Below are 20,289 nucleotides of genomic sequence, written 5' to 3'. Positions count from 1 at the left end.
CAAATGGTAACCAAAGGAGAGCAGAAGTGGCTATACTTATATCAGATAAAATAGCCTTTCAATTAAAACTGGTCACAAGAGACAAAGAAGGTCGCTATATAAAAAGGGACCAAGTGATAAAGGGACCAAGTCATTAAGAGGATATAACAATTGTAGATATATATGCACCCAACATTGAAGCACCTAAATATTTAAAGCAAATATTAATAGAACTGAAGGGAGAAATAGATAACAATGCAATAATAGTAGGGGACTTCAATACCCCACATTCAACAATGGTTACATCATCCAGACAGAAGGTAAATAAGGAAACACTGTACTTGAACTATTCCTCAGACCAAATGGACCTGAGGCGCATACAGAACAAACCACCAACAGCACCAGAATATACATACTTCTCAATTGCATCTGAAACATTCTCCAGGATAGATCATATATTAAGTCACAAAATAAGCCTTAGCAAATGTAAGGAAACTGAAATCATACCAAGTATCTTTTCCAACCATAACAGTATGAAACTAGAAATTAATCAAAGGAGGAAAATGGAAAATTCACAAATGTGTGGAAATTAAACAACACACTCTTGAACAAAAAATGAGTCAAAGAAGACATCAAAAGAGAAATCAAAAAATATCTTGAAACAAATAGAAATGGAAACACAGAAAAAAAAATATCAAAACTTATGGAGTGCAGCAAAAGCCATTCTAAGAGGGAAGTGTATAGCAACAGCACCTACATTTAAAAGATAAAAAGAAAGATCACAGAAAAATGACCTAACTTTACACCTCAAGGAACTAAAGAACTAAATGAGTCCAAAGATGGCAGAAGTAACAAAGATCAGAGCAGAAATAAATGAAATATAGACAGGGAAAACAATAGAAAAGATCAACAAAACTAAGATGGTATTTTGAAAAGATAAAATTGACAAACCTTTAGCTAGACTAAGAAAAAAAGAGCAAAGACTCAGTGATCATGGGTTGCCTGTGCCCTGGTCATCGATAGTGCAGGGAGAGGAGTTACTGAAAGACATTTTTCCATGTTTGAAGGGCCCAGTTGTCCCTTCCAAACCCTGGATCTTTCACACACTATCTTTTTTCTTCTGCCATTCCCTTCAGAGCTCAGGCCTTTGCTGGCCCCCCTGTGATATGGTAACCAGGCTAGCGCCCAGACTGCAGGGGTTCACTTTGTCTTTGAAGTTAAGGAGTCTCTTGGCAGAAACCAGTCAATACATCTATATTTGGATCTCACACTGGAACGAGTTCCGATCGGTTCGGTGGGAGGTGGAAACCCTGTGACAGTGCCTTTGCTTAGTAGAATCCACAGATGCAACATGGTGCCCCCAAGAGGCATGTCTGGCTCCCAGATAACAGGTCAGCCTTAGATCTGGAGATTGCTGAGGAAGTCCCATGAGTCAGCGACCTTGGGGTGACTTGGGATATGGGATTGCTGGTATTTCTCCCCAAGATTCCTATAGTTCGTGGACACCAGTGGGGCAGAGAATGGACAGTGAGGTCTCCACGTGAAGAGCTCCCTGCTGCCTGCTCAGAGCATCACAGGAGAACTGTTCACTCAGCATTAGAGATCAGGGGCAAAGCGCTGTGACTGGGGGCTTGGCATCCCCTTTGGCTGGCTCTGAGTCCTGACAGCAGTACCCTTGGAGAGCCGTGGACAGGGAAGGCTGGCCCTGGTCCCTCTGCTGTGCCTGGATGACTTCAATAACCAAGAGTTTTTTTCTTGAGTTGGCAGCTGCTCATCATCATCATTTTCTCTCCATCCATCCATTCAATAAACCATATGGACCCACCCCCCCACCCCCCAAAAAAGAGCAAAGATTCAAATAAAATTAAAAATGAAATCTAAATATGACACAATAGAAATACAAAGGATCATAAGAGACTATTATAAATAATCACATGCCAACAAATTGGATAACCTAAAAGAATGGATAAATTCCTAGAAATATAGCAACTACCAACACTGAATCATGAAGAAAAAGAAAATCTGGGCCAGGTGCCTGGAGGCACGTCGGCTGGGCCTTCAGTGGGCTTTTCGGGGACAAGGATGGCTATGGCCAGTGATTGCTACCTACGCTACTATGTAGGGCACAAGGGCAAGTTTGGATACGAGTTTCTGGAGTTTGAGTTTTGGCCGGATGGAAAACTTAGATATGCCAACAACAGCAATTATAAAAATGACGTCATGATCAAAAGGGAGGCTTATGTACACAAGGGTGTCATGGAAGAACTGAAGAGAATTATTGATGACAGTAAATTACAAAAGAAGATGATGCTTTGTGGCCTCCCTCTGACAGGGCTGGCAGGCAGGAGGTTGAAATTGTAATTGGAGATGAACACATTTCTTTTACCGCATCAAAAATAGGTTCTCTTATTGATGTTTAATCAGTCGAAGGATCCTGAAGGCCTTCGAGTATTTTACTATTTGGTACAGGACCTGAAATGTTTAGTTTTTAGTCTTATTGGATTACATTTCAAGATTAAACCAATCTAAATTGTAAAAAAAAAAAAAAAGAAAGAAAATCTGAACAGATTAAGAATTAATACCAATCCTCCTCAAGCTCTTCCAAAAAATTGAAAAAGAGGGAGCACTTCCAAGCTCATTTTATGAGGCCAGCACTACCCTTATACCAAAGCCAAATAATGACACTACAAGAAAAGTTTACTATAGACTAATATCACTAATGAATATGTATGCAAAAATTCTCAACAGAATACTAGCAAACCAAATTCAACAGCACATTAAAAGGTTTATACACCATGATCAAGTAGGATTTATCTCTGGGATGCAAAGATTGTTCAACACACACAAATTAATAAATGTGATACACCAAATCATGATTCTCTCAATAGATGTAGAAAAAGCATTTCACAAAATTCAACATTCTTTCGTGATAAATGAACACGAAGTGAACTCTCAAGAAATTGGGTGCAGAAGGAACATACCTCAACATAATAAAAACCATATATGACAAACTCACAGCTAACATACTCAGTGGTGAAAGGTTGAAAGCTTTCCCACTAAGATCAGGAACAAGAAAAGAGTTTCCACTCTCACTACTCCCATTCAGCACAGTACTGGAAGTCCTAGCAAGAGCAATCAGTCAAGAAAAAAAAAAAAAAAAATCCAAATCAGACAGGCAGAAGTAAAATAGTCTGTTTGCAGATGATATGATCTTATATATAGAAAACCCTAAAAACTCCACCAAAAAAACTGTTAGAACTAATAAACAAATTCAGTAAAGTTGCAGGATACAAAATCAACAGGCAAAAATCACTTGTGTTTCTATATACTAACAACAAATTATCTGAAAAAGATATAAAGAAAACAATCCTACTTATAATAGCATCAAAAATAATAAAATACTTAGAAACAAATTTAACCAAGATGTTGAAAGATCTGTACACTGACAAATTATAAGATGTTGATAAAATAAATTGATGAAGACACAAATAAATGGAAAAATATCTCTTGTTTGTGAATCAGAATAATTAATATTGTTAAAATGTCTATATTACCCAAAGCCATCTATAGATTCAAGGCAATTCCTATTAAAATTCCAAAGGGGGCTTCCCTGGTGGCACAGTGGTTAAGAATCTGCCTGCTAATGCAGGGGACAGGGGTTCTAGCCCTGGTCCGGGAAGATCCCACATGCCGCGGAGCAACTAAGCCCATGCGCCACAACTACTGAGCCTGCGCTCTAGAGCCCACGAGCCACAACTACTGAGCCTGCATGCCACAACTACTGAAGCCCGCGCGCCTAGAGCCTGTGCTCCCAAAAAGAGAAGCCACCACAATGAGAAGCCCATGCACTGCAATGAAGAGTAGTCCCCGCTCGCTGCAACTAGAGAAAGCCCGTGAGTAGCAATGAAGACCCAATGCAGCCAAAAATTAAATTAATTAATTAATTAATTTAAAAAAATTCCAAAGGCATTTTTCACAGAAATAGAAAAAACCATCCTAAAATTCATATGGAACCACATAAGACCCTGAATATCCAAAGCAATCCTGGGAAATAAGAACAAAGCTGGAGGCATCATGATTCCTGATTTTAAGCTCTATTACAACAGAATAGTAATCGAAACAATATGGTACTGGCATAAAAGTGACACACAGACCAATGGAACTGAATAAAGAAGCCAGAAATAAACCCATGCATATATAGTCAACTAATACCTGACAAGGGAGCCAAGAATCCTCAATAGAAAAATTATAGTCTCTTCAATAAACGGTGTTGGAAAAACTGAATGTGCACATGCGGAAGAATGAAATTGGACGCCTATATTATACCACTTACCAAATTAACTTGAAACAGATTAAAGACTTAAACATAAGACTTGAAACTGTAAAATACTAGAAGAAAACATAGGGGGAAAGCTCCTTGATACTGGTTTTGGCAACAATTTTTTTGGATATGACACCAATAGAGCAAGCAACAAAAGCAAAAATAAACAAGTGGGTCTACACCAAACTAAAAATCTTCTGCACAGCAAAAGAAACAATCAGCAAAACAAAAGGCAACTTACAGAACGGAAGTAAATATTCACAAACCATCTATCTTAGAGGAAGTTAATATGCAAAATATATAAGGAACTCATACAACTTAATAGCAAAATACAAACAATCCAATTAAAATGGACAAAGGATTTGAATAGATATTTTTCCAGAAAAGACATACAAATGGCCAACAGATACATGGAAAGGTGCTCAACATCACTAATTACCAGGGAAATGCAAAAGATATCCCCACACACCTGTTAGGATGGCTATTATCAAAAGGACAAGAGACAACAGTGTTGGTGTGGAGGTAGAGAAAAGGGAACGTTTGTGCACTGTTGGTGTGAAATGTAAATTGGTGAAGCCACTATGGAAAACAGGATGGAGGTTCCTCAAAAAAAGTGAAAATAGAACTACCATATGATCCAGCAATCCCACTTCTGGGTATATACCCAAAGGAAATGAAATCACTATTTTGAAGAGATATCTACACTCCCATGTTCATTCCAGAATTATTTACAATATTCAAGACATGGAAGTAACCAAAGCATCCACTGACAGATGAATGGATAAAGAAAATGTGATTTTATATATTTTTTATGGGTATAAAAATTTGAAGTATATCAATGCAATATTACTCATCCATGAGAAAGAAGGAAATCCTGTCATTTGCAACAACATGGATGGACCTTGAGGGAATTATGCTAAGTGAAATAAGTCAGATAGAGAAAGACAAATACTGTATGATCTCACGTACATGTGGAAACAAAAAAAGCCAAACTTATAGAAAGAGAGAGTAGAATGGTCGTTGCCAGGGGCTGGGGCTGAGAGAAATGGGGAGAAATTGGTCAAAGGGTGCAAACTTTAGTTATTAGATGAATTTAAGTCCTGGGGATCTAATGTACAGCGTGTTGACTATATTTAACAATACAGTATTATACACTTGAAGGTTGCTAATTGAATGTTCTCACCACACACAAAATAATGTAATTATGTGAGGTGATGGATGCGTTAGCTAAGCTTATTGTGATAATCATTTCACAATATATATATGTGGATTACCTCATCACATTGTACACCTTAAATTTTCACAATACTATATGTCAATTTTAACTCAATAAAGCTGGTGGAATAAAAGAAACCTCTGAGCAACCAGGCAAAAAGATAAAGTCACTTACAAAAGAAAAAAATCAAGTTGGCCTTGGATTTCTTCTCGGCGGCACACACTATGAGAAGACACTGCAGCACAACCCATAACACACACAAGACAAACAAAAAGTGAGCCAAGGGCTTTCTATCCAGCCAAGTTGTCCTTTAAGTATAAAGACATAGAAAAGAACATTTGGAAACCCTGGGACTATTGTTCCTCTGATTCCCTCCTTGAGGAAACTATTAGAAGATAAATTTTAGCCAACCAAGAGATGGCTGGGGAAACCAAAGGAGATGGACTACAAGTGAGAACAGAATGTACTTAACAGCAGAACTAAAACTAAAACAAACATGAGAATTGGGATGACAGAAGAAAAGTAAAGGTGATAAAAAAACTTAGTCTTTAAGTTGCTTACCTAGTGGTAATAACAGTAGGGTAACCCACAGGATGATGATGGTCATGGCAATAACAGCAGTTATAATTACTGACTGGCTAACTATGTGCCAGGCACTACATAAAACACTGTGTGTGTGTGTGTGTGTGTGTGTGTGTGTATACACAGCGTTTCATACAGTGTATACACACATATACACATATATACACACACGCATATATATATATATATATATTCCTAACAACCCATAAGGTAAACATCACCATCCCCATTCATAAATAAGAAAGCTAAAGCTCAGATTAGTTAAGTACCTTAACCACGATCACACAGCTAAATGACAAATCCAAACCCAGGCCTGACTCCGAAGCCCAGGCTCTTGATTTTACTGCATTTAAGTTCATTGAACATAGGACAGTGCCTTATTCCTCTCTGTCTCCTCATCATTTAACACAACTAATATAATATAATATAGCATAATATAATATAATATAATAATAACAATCTATTATTCCCATTTTATAGATGAGGAAAGGAAGCAGAAAGGTTAAATGACTTTCCCAAAGTTACACAGCTACTTAATCGACGGGGCAGCTAGCATGGCTCTAGAGCAGCGCTATCCAATACTAATTCAATAGTAGATGAACCACATGCATAATTTCCAATTTTCTAGTAGCCAAATCTTAGAAAAAACTTAATTTTATTAATATATTTGATGTAACCCATATGTTCATATTATCATTTTGACATATAATCTATATTAAAAACTATTCATGTCATAATTTACATTTTTTCCTCACTCAGTCTTTGAAATCCAGGGTGTATTTTATACTTAACAGCACATCTCAAATTGGACTCACATTTCAGGGCTCAGTAGCCACATGTGGTCAGTGGCTCCCATATTTAACAGAGCAGCTCCAAAGCTACATGTGGCACCAACTTAATAGCACACGAACTCTCCATTTTCCATTCTCCAGCATTGATTCCTGAAGTGTTATTTCATAAAATCAAAAAACAAAGTAACTATTTATATTATCTACCTCCACAGAAAACACATCCTGGGGTTAGGGTTTCACTCTTATAAAAAAGGTTGTATTTATGCGTGTCGTTGGATCATATTTTTGATGGTAATCTGTTCTCCCTATACTTTCTCTTCCCCACCCACTCCCTCCACATTCAAGCAGCCATTCTCCTTGCCCCAAAGAAGGCAGAGCAGAAAGATGAAATAGGTTGCAAGACATTCTGGCTTTTTCTTTTTAAGCCTAACCCCTGAGGAGAGGCACTGGGGTTTACAGAGCAGGCAGCTTTAAGAAGCAGGAGGTAGAGAGGAGTCATCCCAGATTAGAAGGAGGTTCCCCTTGGCTTGGGGGAGAGGAGGAGAGCATCCCAGGAGAGGGTAGGAACTGGCTCCATGTCTTTGCAGCACCTTGGGAGGAAGGCGCAGGGTGAATGGGGGTGGGGCAGAGTCTGCAAACGACTCCCACATCCAAAGCCAGCATGGGAGCAGCAGAGAACCACTCAACCTGGAGTGGCCGTGAGACAGGGACAATGGGTATTTATAGGGCAGTTTGCAGGAAGAGATGTCTAATTACTAGAGACCCCTCCCGATGCCTTAGCACTGCCTAGGGTCTCCGAGCTATGGGAAAAGCTCAGGAGGAGTCCCTGGGAACGACTGGGGTTAATTTCCCCCCAATCCACTGGGATAGAAGGGCACTGGAATCAAAAATTAAACTGAATTCTAGAAATCAAAGAAAGTGTCTGGCTGGACTTGTTTTTGTGACCAGACATTCATATCTGCCACTTAGGGGGCCTCACTTGAGCCTGCCAGGAGCAGTGGGCAGCGTCCCCCCACAAACCATTACACCGGAGCCAGTTCATGTCCAGTGGATGGCTGTAACCCAGGAGGAACTGGAGTGCTGAGGGGTGTGCCCTCTCAGAAGTCACTGCTGACTTGGGGAACACCGGTGGCCTGGGATGAAACCGAGTTTCAAAGAATATCACAGAATACTTTTAAGTCCTGATCAGACACAAAGCAATTAGCAAAAAGGCCACTTGTTGGAGTTTGCTTAAATGATTAGTTTCCCTGACTCCCTGAGAAGACCCAGAAATAGAGGGGTGTAGAAGATGATTTTCAGGCCACTATTTCAGACTCTGAGGAAAGAAGCACTATTTCAGCAGCAGCGGCAGCAGCAGCCAAAGCTCTACTAGACAGGACAGATGAAGACCATCACTGCAGCCAAGCCCTGGCTGCCACTGTAATAGGGAAGAACAAATCTGACTCCATGTTAGAGCTGTTCCTTTTACTTTAACCCTTTGTGCTTTGTTGCTTGTGCTTAATCGTGCTGGCTCTGCACCTTTTGTAAAAGAATGTTGCCTATAGCCTGAAGTATACAGGATAGCCTACTCTCAGGGCTCTGACCTTTAAGAGTCCATTCATACAGAGATAAAAAGCTGCAGAACAGAGAATAACATTTGTCTCGTTGGAGGTTTACAGGAACATCATGACCTGACCTATGTGGATAGCTGCAAGAGCAAAGGAATCCAACACCAAGAAGTCTGCAACAACCAACCACACCCCTCCTTCACCTGGCCTTTAAAAGTGCTTTGCTGAAACCCTTCAAGGAGTTCGGGGTTTTTTTGGGCACAAGCCACCCATCTCCTTGTGTGTCCCTGCAGTAAACCTTTCTCTGCTCCAAACTCTGACATTTCTGTACTGTTTGGCCTCACTATGGATCAGGCACATGAACTTGCATTCAGTAACACCATGTTTAAGGACTTCAGGAAGATAGGCAGGAGCACTGTCCACAGATCCCTACAAGCCAGGTGCCAAGACAAGGAGACCCCCGCTACCTGCCCATCAGGTCTACCCCTTAACCTGCGGTCAGAGACTGCTAGGAGACTGTGGGGGAGGGAGAGCCCAGACCCAGGGCAAGAATGGGCAAAGCGTTGCTCAGTCCTGGAGAGAAATCTTTTCCAAGGAAAAATGCCTGGAGTTCGGGGAAGGTCAACATGCCTCTGTTTTATTTTGCTTATAAGTGAGATGAATATTTCACAGTACACAGAGACTGTGAAGAGAACCCACACTCATTCACAGGGAAGGAAAGCCAGACTTCAGGGGACTGGGTGGCACAGAGGAGCTCCAGAAGGTAGCATCATCACTCTGGTCCCACAGCAATCTAGGCTCTGCTGGTACCCCTTCCCCTCCCCAGTCAATAGGCAGAGAGAGTAGTTAAACAGAGAAAGAGGCAAGGACACCTACATGGAAGATGCCGGCTACACAACAGAGCAGCCAACCCCCTGCTGTATGCCCCGTGAATATAAACATGAGCAGGGACCCAGCCAACTCTGGGTGGAAAGCCAAGGGGAAGGATGGCTATGAGGAGGAAAAGTGTAGAGCTACAGCTTCAGGTCAGCGTCACCTGCCCTATTAAATCCCCCACGCTTCTTACATCTAAGTCACAGATCCTGCTCCCCGCAGTGAGGGGAATCCATCCGAGGCTGATGGAGCATTCCTACAGGGGATGGAGCCTGCGCCGGAAGAAAGCAGAATTTCTAAGGCAGAAAGTCATCCCTGGAAGGGAAAGGGGAGAAGTCTACTCAGTGCCCAGGTTCATGAACTCAACTCCTGGGAGCCTGAGATTGTGACCCACCCAGCCAAGTGCTGCCAACGTCCTGGGATCCCGGTGCAAGCCAGGGATCCAGCCCCGCCCTCGTGCAGGTGAGAAGCCATTCCTTTCTAGAAACCGAGAGATTCGCTTCAGGAGATGTGGATGGCTGGGATCATGTCATGAGGTAGTATGAGATATTGCACCCTACACACACACACACACACACACACACACACACACACACACACACACACACACACACACACACACACACACACACACACACACACACACACACACACACACACACACACACACACACACACACACACACACACACACACACACACACACCCCCCAGAACATTATTCAGCCCTTAAAAGGAAGGAAATTCTGACTCATGCTATGACATGGATGAACCTTGAGAGCATTATGCTAAATAAAATAAGCCAGTCACAAAATGACAAATATTGTATGACTCCACTTATATGGGGTATCTAGAGCAGTCAGACTCAGAGACAGAAAGTAGAATGTTAAGTGCTGAGGGCTGTGGGGAGGGACAAATGGGAAGTTGTTTAATGGGTACAGAGTTTCAATTTTCTGAAATGCAGAGAGTTCTGGAGACCGGGTTGCACAGCAAGGTGAATGTACCTGACACCTCACTACTGAATTTAGGGAATATACTTAACACTTAGAAATGGCTACAATGGTAAATTTTATGTTACGTACATTTCACAACAATTTTTAAAACTATTATTTTGACTACAGAGGTTTTTTGCATTGATGTGGTACATGGGGTGATGGTAACTCACAGGCTAAAAAGCCAATTACCTAGAAACCTCAACGTCAGAAACAGCAGGACGTTTCTTTCAGTTGCCAGTTCACTTCTCTGAGCAATGCTTCTCTAGCCCCTCACTTGATAGTCTGTCTTTTCTACACCACAGAAGGCAAAATTATCTCCCGAGGAGACACCCTCCCTTCCCAAACTAGAGAGGGCCTGAGGAAACTCATACTGATAAATGCTTGAGACAAATGATGGAGAAGCAGGGAGGGGAAACTGATCAGGGACCGATTGGAGAACTGCCTCTGAGCCCGAGTGAGGTTGAAAACCACACATTTTCCAAACAAAAATCGTCTCAAGGATTTCTGGCCAGTTTTTGAGTGGGAGAGGTAGGCTCTGAAATGTTGGCATTTCTGGGACATTCTGATGGATTGAGGAGACACGATCACATATTTAGGATCTGGGACACTCTTCCTAAATTCAGAACATGTGATCACTGAAATGGCATTAGAACGGCAGGCCACGCTCTGAGCATTTCACTCTAAGAAAAATGTTTTTATCTGTAATTTGATTTGTATGCTTCACAAGGGTTGGAAAGATGGTAGTTGTTGAAAATGTAAGCTATGCAGCCAGACATGCTTCCCTCTATAACTAAGTTGCCAAGGAACACATAGGCCCAAATTAAACCCCATTTATGGTCATTGGCACACCTTGGGGAGCTGGTGACATCTCACATTCTTTACCTTCATTGATTCATTGCCCACTAGGCTTAATCTTGTAAATTACTTCCAAAGGCACAGCATACATCCTAAATAATTTTTTTTCTTAGATTACCATCAATCTTGCTTATCAATTGACATTTTCTCAAATTCCCTGGAGATGTCCACCTCACCATCAGAGCAAAGCTGTAAGTTACCTAAGGCAGCGGCCCTGACGAGCTCGACGGGAACCTCTCCCCAGCTCTGCTTTGGGGCACTAAGAATCTGAATCCACGAAGTGTGTGTCTAGGACACACTCTGTGATTCAACCCCCTGCCTGGGTCTCCACCTGACCCCCTAGACCAGGATTGCAAGTGCCTCCTACCCAGTCCCAGGGCCCTTCTCCCAGGAGCCTTTGCAACACTGTTATGTAAACAGAGGAAACTTACAAGCACGTGTACCCTGCAGCTTCTCCCCCAGCCCCAAACAACCCCCAAAGAGTAATTCCTGCCTTGTTTGAAGCTAGAAAGCCTTCTGTTGATTAGTACAAATGAGCAGCAAGGTGGAGGTGGGGATGGGCTTTCTCAGACTTCTAACTACCCCTGCGCTGCAGCATGCCACAGTCCCACAGGAGCTGCCTGCCCTGCTCTTCTCCGTGGCGTTTACTCAGTGTATTTGGCACTTGGCAATTTCATCAGCTCCCCAAAGAAACTCCCATCTCCTGCTTTCTGAGGAACCTTCTAGTCCTGGTTTCCCGAATCACAGTACTACTTCTCACTGATTTCCTGACCTCGTTCTCTACGCCTGCTAAACTCTCTGATCACATCCTTTGAATGAAAGGGGAAGTTCATTCAGCCTCCACAGAGGTTCCTGTGTGGCCTTGGCCCTCACAAGAGGTAGGTCCGTCCCTCATGTGCATCTAGAAACACCGCCATCACTGATGGGGAGGCAGCAGAAAACCCACAAGAAGTGCGGGCATCCTCATTACAGCTTCCAGCCAATCTGGGCAACAGAGCAGCTCTGCCTTGCCAAGCACTAAGAGTGCGCTGACACGCCCGGGGCCACGTCTCCAGAAGTTTCCCAAGTTAGGAAACACATCTCACTGAGGCCACTTCCTTAGGTCATACACTTATGCCTGGTTGCCAGGCTGCCAAATTCCCCATTAACATCCATGAACTCTGCCCTTGCACCACATGAATAATACAAAAGATACAGTGAGTCCCGCCCTAGTGCTAAGGCTAGGGATCATCTGAAGTTATTAAGACATAAAGTACACTGTTTCTTTTCCATCCCAGGTACCTGGAGGGAGTCTTCCTTTCAGCTTCCTTGAATTCCAAGTAATTACACTGTCACCATCCTTAATGGGGAAGGCAGGAAGTTCCACGCACTCTGTTCTCTCTGCAAATGCATGGAATCTGAAACAGGAAGAGATATGCCACATTAGGCTAGTAAGTGGTATCTGCGCATTACTATTCATTCTCCCAAGACTGTGAACTTGCTCTTCTGTGGTGCTAAGCATCTTCCAAGTGTTCACTGCTTTCCCCTGTGCCTTGTCAATTCCCACAAACAAAAGACAGGAAGGTGGAGGACACCAGAGAATCGAGGAGCCATTGGGATTTTAACTGATGACTCTTCTGTTCATTAGAGGATACTGAGCTCAACCAAACGGTTTATCAGCCCTGGAAAAATGATACCCTGTGCTTAGACTTATTCTTTTGTTCCCAGGGTTCAGTCATGTGAACACAGTTTTGACAAGCCCAGAGGCTAATGAGGGGCCCAACAGTGCCCAGAGCCCTGCGGGTTCACTGCTGAAAGCTGGTGACAAGAGGCAGCGTTGGCTCATCTGCCCACTGCTGATGGGCTTCAGTCAACGTCCACTTGGCAAATGCACACTTCCCCAGGACCTGAGCATCAGCACTAATGAAAAGAACTCAGTGTGGGCACGTTTCTAAGGCGACCCCTCCAAGTGTGGTCCTAGCAGCAGCAGCAGTACCTGGGAGCTGGCTAGGGATGCACATTCCCCACAGCCCCACCTGGATCTGCCGAGGCAGAATATGCACTTTAACAAGATCCCCAGGGCATTCATGAGCAGCTTGAAGCTAAAAAAGCGCTCACGTACCAATGTTCATAGCAGCACTATTCACAACAATCAAGATATGGAAGCAACCTAAATGTACACTGACAGATGAATGGATAAAGAAGATGTGGCACATACATACAATGGAATATTCCTCAGCCATAAAAAAGAATGAAATAATGCCATTTGCAGCAACATGGATGGACCTAGAGATTATCATACGAAGTAAACCAGACAAAGACAAATATCATACGATATCACTTATACGTGGAATCTAAAAAAAAGATACAAATGAACTTATTTACAAAACAGAAACAGACTCATAGACATAGAAGACAAACTTATAGTGACCAAAGGGGTAAGGGGGGGAGGCATACATTAGGAGTTTGGGATTAAAATATGTACACTATTGTATATAAAATAGATAACCAACAAGGACCTACTGTATAGCACAGGGAACTATACTCAATATCTTGTAATAATCTATAATGGAAAAGAATCTAAAAAAGAATATATATATATACACATGTATACATACATACACATATATGTGTATAAAACTGAATCACTTTGCCGTATACCTGAAACTAACACACCATTGGAAATCAACTATATTTCAATTAAAAAACATTTTTTTAAGCACTGGTGTAGTGTTCCAGGTGATGATGGGCTAAATCGCACCCTCAAAGCCAGTTGTCTGGAAACCAAAAAATCAGTAATAGCAGGAAATTTCTTTCAGATGGCAGAGGAGATCTCTGAGTAATGCTCCTCCAGCCTCTCAAGAGTACCATCCCTGCCTATCGCCACTCGTGATGCAAAAAGAATCCTGAAACACGAGCTGGGATGGACAGAAGGATGGGCAGATGGCGGGAGAGGTCGTGGGCCTTCCCTGGGCCATAGAAGGCCTCAGTCTTGTCTATTTCTAAAGGGTTTCAGGTGACACTGGGACAATGAAAGCAGGGGCTTCCTCCAAAACAGAAATGCCCAGTTTCCTTCGTCCCATTGTTACCAACCTGGGTTCTCAGACTCTTTAATCAATAGAAATTGATAAAAGAGGCCAGACGAGAAATTCAGGCAAGGCTTTACTGGGACTCTTGCTGCAGCACAAGGGCATGAAAACAAGTAGCAGGTTCCCTTGCTAAGCAGTGAGGGTGGAGGCAGATCAGTGGGTGGGGCTTGTGGAGGTGGGTGGGGCTTAGGTGGTCTGCCCACCCCCTTGGTGGTGCTGTGCTCAGGGATCATGCTCAGGACCCTGCTTTTGCTCCCAGGCCCTCAGAAGTGGCAGCTGGGTTTTGGCCTTTTTGTATTGTACTGTTCATAATTTGCCCCGACTACCCATGCATGCAGTTATTTTTAGTCCCTTATAGTTCCTTTGTATTCTGTTGCTGGAGGAGACGTTTGTCCAGCTGCAGGCACTGCAGTAAAGAGGCCCAGGTCCCAACCTGTCTCACCACGACCTCCTTGCAGGACAGACGGGGGGATGATCGAGGTTTGTCCTGACAGGCCTCACACTCTGAGTGCCAAAGCCTTTGCCCAGAATTTTCTACTCTGATCTGTTCTCCAGATTAGGAAAGAGAACAGGGCAGACATTTCCTCTGGTTAATACAGCCTCGCTTGTGCAGAAAGCATATCACCATTAAGACAGGCTCTTTGGAGAGTTGAGGAGTGTAGCGCTGTGCCTGAGAGCTGGTGGCTCTGTCCAGACACAGAGTCCAGCCTCCCTGCAAGCTGAAATGCTCAGGACACGCCCTTTACAGTTTGACAATAACTGCTCTTCAGCTGGGGCTCAACAGCAAAAGATGCACTGAGACGATCCAGGACCCCCGGGAGGAGGTGGGCTGGCAGGTAGCAGAGCAGGCAGCGGCACTGCTGGTCGTGGGTTGGCCTCACTTTCCGGGACTAGAGGAGGGACAGAAGGTCCCAGGTGTACCCCGTCCTCTTCTGCAGAACCCGCACTCCACGGAGCATGGCCTGAAAGTCAGGGGCTGAACTGCAGCTTCTCCCGTGTTAAATTACTCCCTGGCCTCTCACCTTCCCAGAGAGTCTCCACGTGAGCTGAGCAGAGGACCAGCAAGAAAGGTGGCCCTGCCAGCTGGGTTTTTCTCTCTCCACTGGTGAAAGTGGGGGCAGTGAGCCCCTTCTGTATTTGGGGGTTTCAAGAGCCCAGAATTGAAGCCAAGCACCTGCTGTTAAAAGATTTCAAAGCGCTTTATGAGCAGCCAGAGCAGTGGTCTTCAGAATCACCAGGGATCCTGTTAAAAATGCATATCCCTGTTCCTCCCTAGACCCTGAAAATTAGAATCTCTGGGACTGCGGTCAAGATATCTGCATTTTAATCAAGATTCCTAGGTAGTGAAAGGCTTTGCAAAGTGAAAGCCTAACTGCATATTCCCAGAGTCCCCTCTACTGTGCAAAATCAGCCTGCAAGGTGAAGCCCACATCTCCCCAGGCCAATATGATGAGCACCTAAATTTGAGAACAAATGCTCAAGAGTGGGCATTTTACCCATTTTCGACAGATTGACTTAGGAAAGAACTCAGTCATTCTCCTTGTAACCACATAAGTAGCTGGTCTCTCTACAAGAGACACAAACTCTCTCACATGCACAGACGGGGTTGTTTTGAAATGTAGATATTATTATTATTATTCAGGTATAGTGAGCCCAACAGATCAGGAGACAGCTACCATTGAAAAGACAGTTTACAAGGAGACCTTCAAGATGGAGGAGGAGTAAGACGTGGAGATCACCTTCCTCCCCACAAATACATCAGAAATACAACTATGTGTGGAACAACTCCTACGGAACACCTACTGAACGCTGGCAGAAGACCTCAGACTTCCCAAAAGGCAAGAAACTCCCCATGTACCTGGGTAGGGCAAAAGAAAAAAGGTAAAACAGAGACAAAAGAATAGGGACGGGACCTGCACCAGTGGGAGGGAGCTGTGAAGGAGGAAAAGTTTCCACACACTAGGAAGCCCCTTCACTGGTGGAGACGGGGGGTCGTGGGGGGAAGTTTCAGAGCCACGGAGGAGAGCGCAGCAACAGGGGTGTGGAGGGCAAAGCGGAGAGATTCCCGCACAGGCCAGCACTCACCAGCCCGAGAGGCTTGTCTGCTCACCCGCCGGGGCGGGCGGGGCTGGGAGCTGAGGCTCCGGCTTTGGAGGTCGGATCCCAGGGAGAGGACTGGGGTTGGCTGCGTGAACACAGCCTGAAGGGGCTAGTGCGACACAGCTAGCGGGGAGGGAGTCCGGGAAAAGGTCTGGAACTGCCGAGGAGGCAAGAGACCAGTGTTTCAGGGTGCGCGAGGAGAGGGGATTCAGAGCACCGCCTAGATGAGCTCCAGAGATGGGCGCGAGCCGCGGCTATCAGCGTGGACCCCAGAGACGGGCATGAGACGCTAAGGCTGCTGCTGCAGCCACCAAGAAGCCTGTGTGCAAGCACAGGTCACTCTCCACACCGCCCCTCCTGGGAGTCTGTGCAGCCCACCACTGCCAGGGTCCCTGATCCAGGGACAATTTCCCCGGGAGAACGCACGGCACGCCTCAGGCTGTGCAACGTCACGCTGGCCTCTGCCGCCACATGCTTGCCCCACATTCCAATTATAACTACCGTACCCCTCCCTTCCCCCCACCTGAGTGAGCCAGAGCCCCCGAATCAGCTGCTACTTTAACCCCATTCTGTCTGAGCCAACAACAGATGCCCTCAGGCGACCTACATGCAGAGGCAGGGCCAAATCCAAAGCTGAACCCCAGGAGCTGTGCAAAGAAAGAAGAGAAAGGCAAATCTCTCCCAGAAGCCTCAGGAGCAGCAGATTAAATCTCCACAATCAACTTGATGTACCCAGCATCTGTGGAATACCTGAATAGACAACAAATCATCCCAAAATTGAGGCGGTGGACTTTGGGAGCAACTGTAGACTTGGGGTTTGCTTTCTGCATCTAATTTGTTCATGGTTTTATGTTTATCTTAGTTTAGTATTTAGAGTTTATTATGACTGGTAGATTTGTTTATTGATTTGGTTGCTCTCTTCCTCCTTTTTATATATATATATATATATGTATGTATTTTTTTCCTTTTTCTCTTTTTGTGAGTGTATATGTGTATGCTTCCTTGTGTGATTTTGTCTGTATAGCTTTGCTTTTATGATTTGTCCTAGGGTTTTGTCTGTCCTTTTTTTTTTTTAGTATAGTTTTTAGCACTTGTTATCATTGGTGGATTTGTTTTTCGGTTTGGTTGCTCTCTTCTTTCTCTCTTTCTTTTTTTAAAATACATTTTAATTTTTTTATTTTTAATAATTTTTTAAAATTTTTTATTTTAATAACTTAATTTTATTTTATTTTATTTTTTTCTTTCTTTCTTTCTACTTTTCTCCCTTTTCTTCTGAGCCATGTGGCTGACAGGGTCTTGGTGCTCCAGTCAGGTGTCAGGCCTGTGCCTCTGAGGTGGGAAAGCTGAGTTCAGGACATCGGTCCACCAGACACCTCCTGGCTCCATGGAATATCAAATGGCAAAAGCTCTCCCAGAGATCTCCATCTCAATGCTAAGACCCAGCTCCACTCAATGACCAGCAAGCTACAGTGCTGGACACCCTATGCCAAACAACTAGCAAGACAGGAACACAACCCCACCCATTAGCAGAGAGGCTGCATAAAATTGTAATAAGGTCACAGACACCCCAAAACACACCACTGGATGCAGTCCTGCCCACTAGTAAGACAAGATCCAGCCTCATCCACCAGAACACAGGCACTCGTCCCCTCCACCAAGAAGCCTACACAACCCACTGAACCAACCTTAGCCACTGGGGGCAGACACCAAAACAACAGGAACTACAAACCTGCAGCCTGTGAAAAGGAGACCCCAAACACAGTAAGTTAAGTAAAATGAGAAGACAGAGAAACACACACCAGATGAAGGAGCAAGGTAAAAACCCACCAGACCAAACAAATGAAGAGGAAACAGGAAGTCTACCTGAAAAAGAATACAGAGTAATAATAGTAAAAATGATCCAAAATCTTGGAAATAGAATGGAGAAAATAGAAGAAATGTTTAACAAGGACCTAGAAGAATGAAAGAACTAACAAACAATGATGAACAACACAATAAATGAAATTTAAAATTCTCTAGAAGGAATCAATATCAGAATAACTGAGGCAGAAGAACGGATAAGTGACCTGGAAAATAAAATAGTGGAAATAACTACCACCGAGCAGAATAAAGAAAAATAATGAAAAGAATTGAGGACAGTCTCAGAGACCACTGGGACAACATTAAACACACCAACATTTTAAATATAGGGGTCCCAGAAGAAGAAAAGAAAAAGAAAGGGACTGAGAAAATATTTGAAGAGATTATACTTGAAAACTTCGCTAATATGGGAAAGGAAATAGTCAATCAAGTCCAGGAAGTGCAGAGTCCCATACAGGATAAATCCAAGGAGAAACATGCCAAGACATATTAATCAAACTATCAAAAATTAAATACAAAGAAAAAAAATTAAAAGCAGCAAGGGAAAAACAGCAAATAACATACAAGGGAATCCCCATAAGGTTAAGAGCTAATCTTTAAGCAGAAACTCTGCAAGCCAGAAGGGAGTGGCAGGACATATTTTAAGTGATGAAAGGGAAGAACCCACAACCAAGATTGCTCTACCCAGCAAGGATCTCACTCAGATTCAATGGAGAAATTAAAACCTTTACAGACAAGCAAAAACTAAGAGAATTCAGCACCACCAAACCAGCTTTACAACAAATGCTAAAGAAACTTCTCTAGGCAGGAAACACAAGAGAAGGAAAAGACCTACAATAACAAACCCAAAACAGTTAAGAAAATGGTAATAGGAACATACATATCGATAATTACCTTAAATGTAAATGGATTAAATGCTCCAACCAAAAGACATAGACTGGCTGAATGGATACAAAAACAAGACCTGTATATATGCTGTCTACGAGAGACCCAATTCAGACCTAGGGACACATAGAGACTGAAAGTGAGGGGATGGAAAAAGATATTCCATGCAAATGGAAACCAAAAGAAAGCTGGAGTAGCAATCCTCATATCAGACAAAATAGACTTTAAAATAAAGACTATTACAAGAGACAAAGAAGGACACTACATAATGATCAAGGGATCAATCCAAGAAGAAGATATAACAATTGTAAATATTTATGCACCCAACATAGGAGCACCTCAATACATAAGGCAAATGTTAGCAGCCATTAAAGGGGAAATGGACAGTAACACAGTCATAGTAGGGGACTTTAACACCCCACTTTCTCCAATAGACAGATCATCCAAAATGAAAATAAATAAGGAAACACAAGCTTTAAATGACACATTAAACACGATGGACTTAATTGATATTTATAGGACATTCCATCCAAAGACAACAGAATACACTATCTTCTCAAGTGCTCATGGAACATTCTCCAGGATAGATCATATCTTGGGTCACAAATCAAGCCTTGGTAAATTTAAGAAAATTGAAATCATATCAAGTATCTTTTCTGACCACAATGTTATGAGACTAGATATCAATTACAGGGAAAAATCTGTAAAAAATACAAACACATGGAGGCTAAACAATACACTACTTAATAACCAAGACATCACTGAAGAAATCAGAGGAAATCAAAAAATACCTAGAGAAAAATGACAATGAAAACACGACGACCCAAAACCTATGGGATGGAGCAAAAGCAGCTCTGAGGGGGAAGTTTATAGCAACACAATCCTACCTCAAGAAACATCTCAAATAAACAACCTAACCTTACACCTAAAGCAACCACAGAAAGAAGAACAAAAAAACCCCAAAGTTAGCAGAAGGAAAGAAATCATAAAGATCAGATCAGAAATAAATGAAAAAGAAATGAAGGAAACAATAGCAAAGATCAATAAAACTAATAGCTGGTTCTTTGAGAAGATAAACAAAATTGATAAACCATTAGCCAGACTCATCAAGAAAAAAAGGAGAAGACACAAATCAGTAGAATTAGAAATGAAAAAGGAAAGTAACAACTGACACTGCAGAAATACAAAGAATCATGAGAGATTACTACAAGCAACTAT

General features: G+C 42.9%; 1 protein-coding gene, 1 non-coding gene and 1 pseudogene across 2 annotated transcripts in view; 2 read left to right on the top strand and 1 right to left on the bottom strand.

Annotated features, from left to right (window-relative positions):
- VWA3B (von Willebrand factor A domain containing 3B) overlaps positions 1-20,289 on the bottom strand; it is a 205,972-nt gene that overhangs the window by 151,171 nt on the left and 34,512 nt on the right. Inside the window, exon 6 of the mRNA XM_068564559.1 lies at positions 12,440-12,555. Within this exon, the coding sequence (XP_068420660.1) occupies positions 12,440-12,555 (116 nt within the window). The remainder of the gene's footprint in view (positions 1-12,439; positions 12,556-20,289) is intronic.
- LOC137778227 (small nucleolar RNA SNORA71) lies at positions 963-1,085 on the top strand. Its single transcript, XR_011076805.1, has one exon. It is a non-coding gene; the product is annotated as a small nucleolar RNA SNORA71 (small nucleolar RNA).
- On the top strand, positions 2,062-2,508 carry LOC137777931 (protein mago nashi homolog 2 pseudogene; annotated as a pseudogene).

This window comes from Eschrichtius robustus, chromosome 15 (assembly GCF_028021215.1).
Source record: "Eschrichtius robustus isolate mEscRob2 chromosome 15, mEscRob2.pri, whole genome shotgun sequence".
Taxonomy (NCBI): Eukaryota; Metazoa; Chordata; class Mammalia; order Artiodactyla; family Eschrichtiidae; genus Eschrichtius; species Eschrichtius robustus.
The sequence above is the reverse complement of the archived record's forward strand: the minus strand, read 5'-3'. Positions and strand labels throughout refer to the sequence as shown.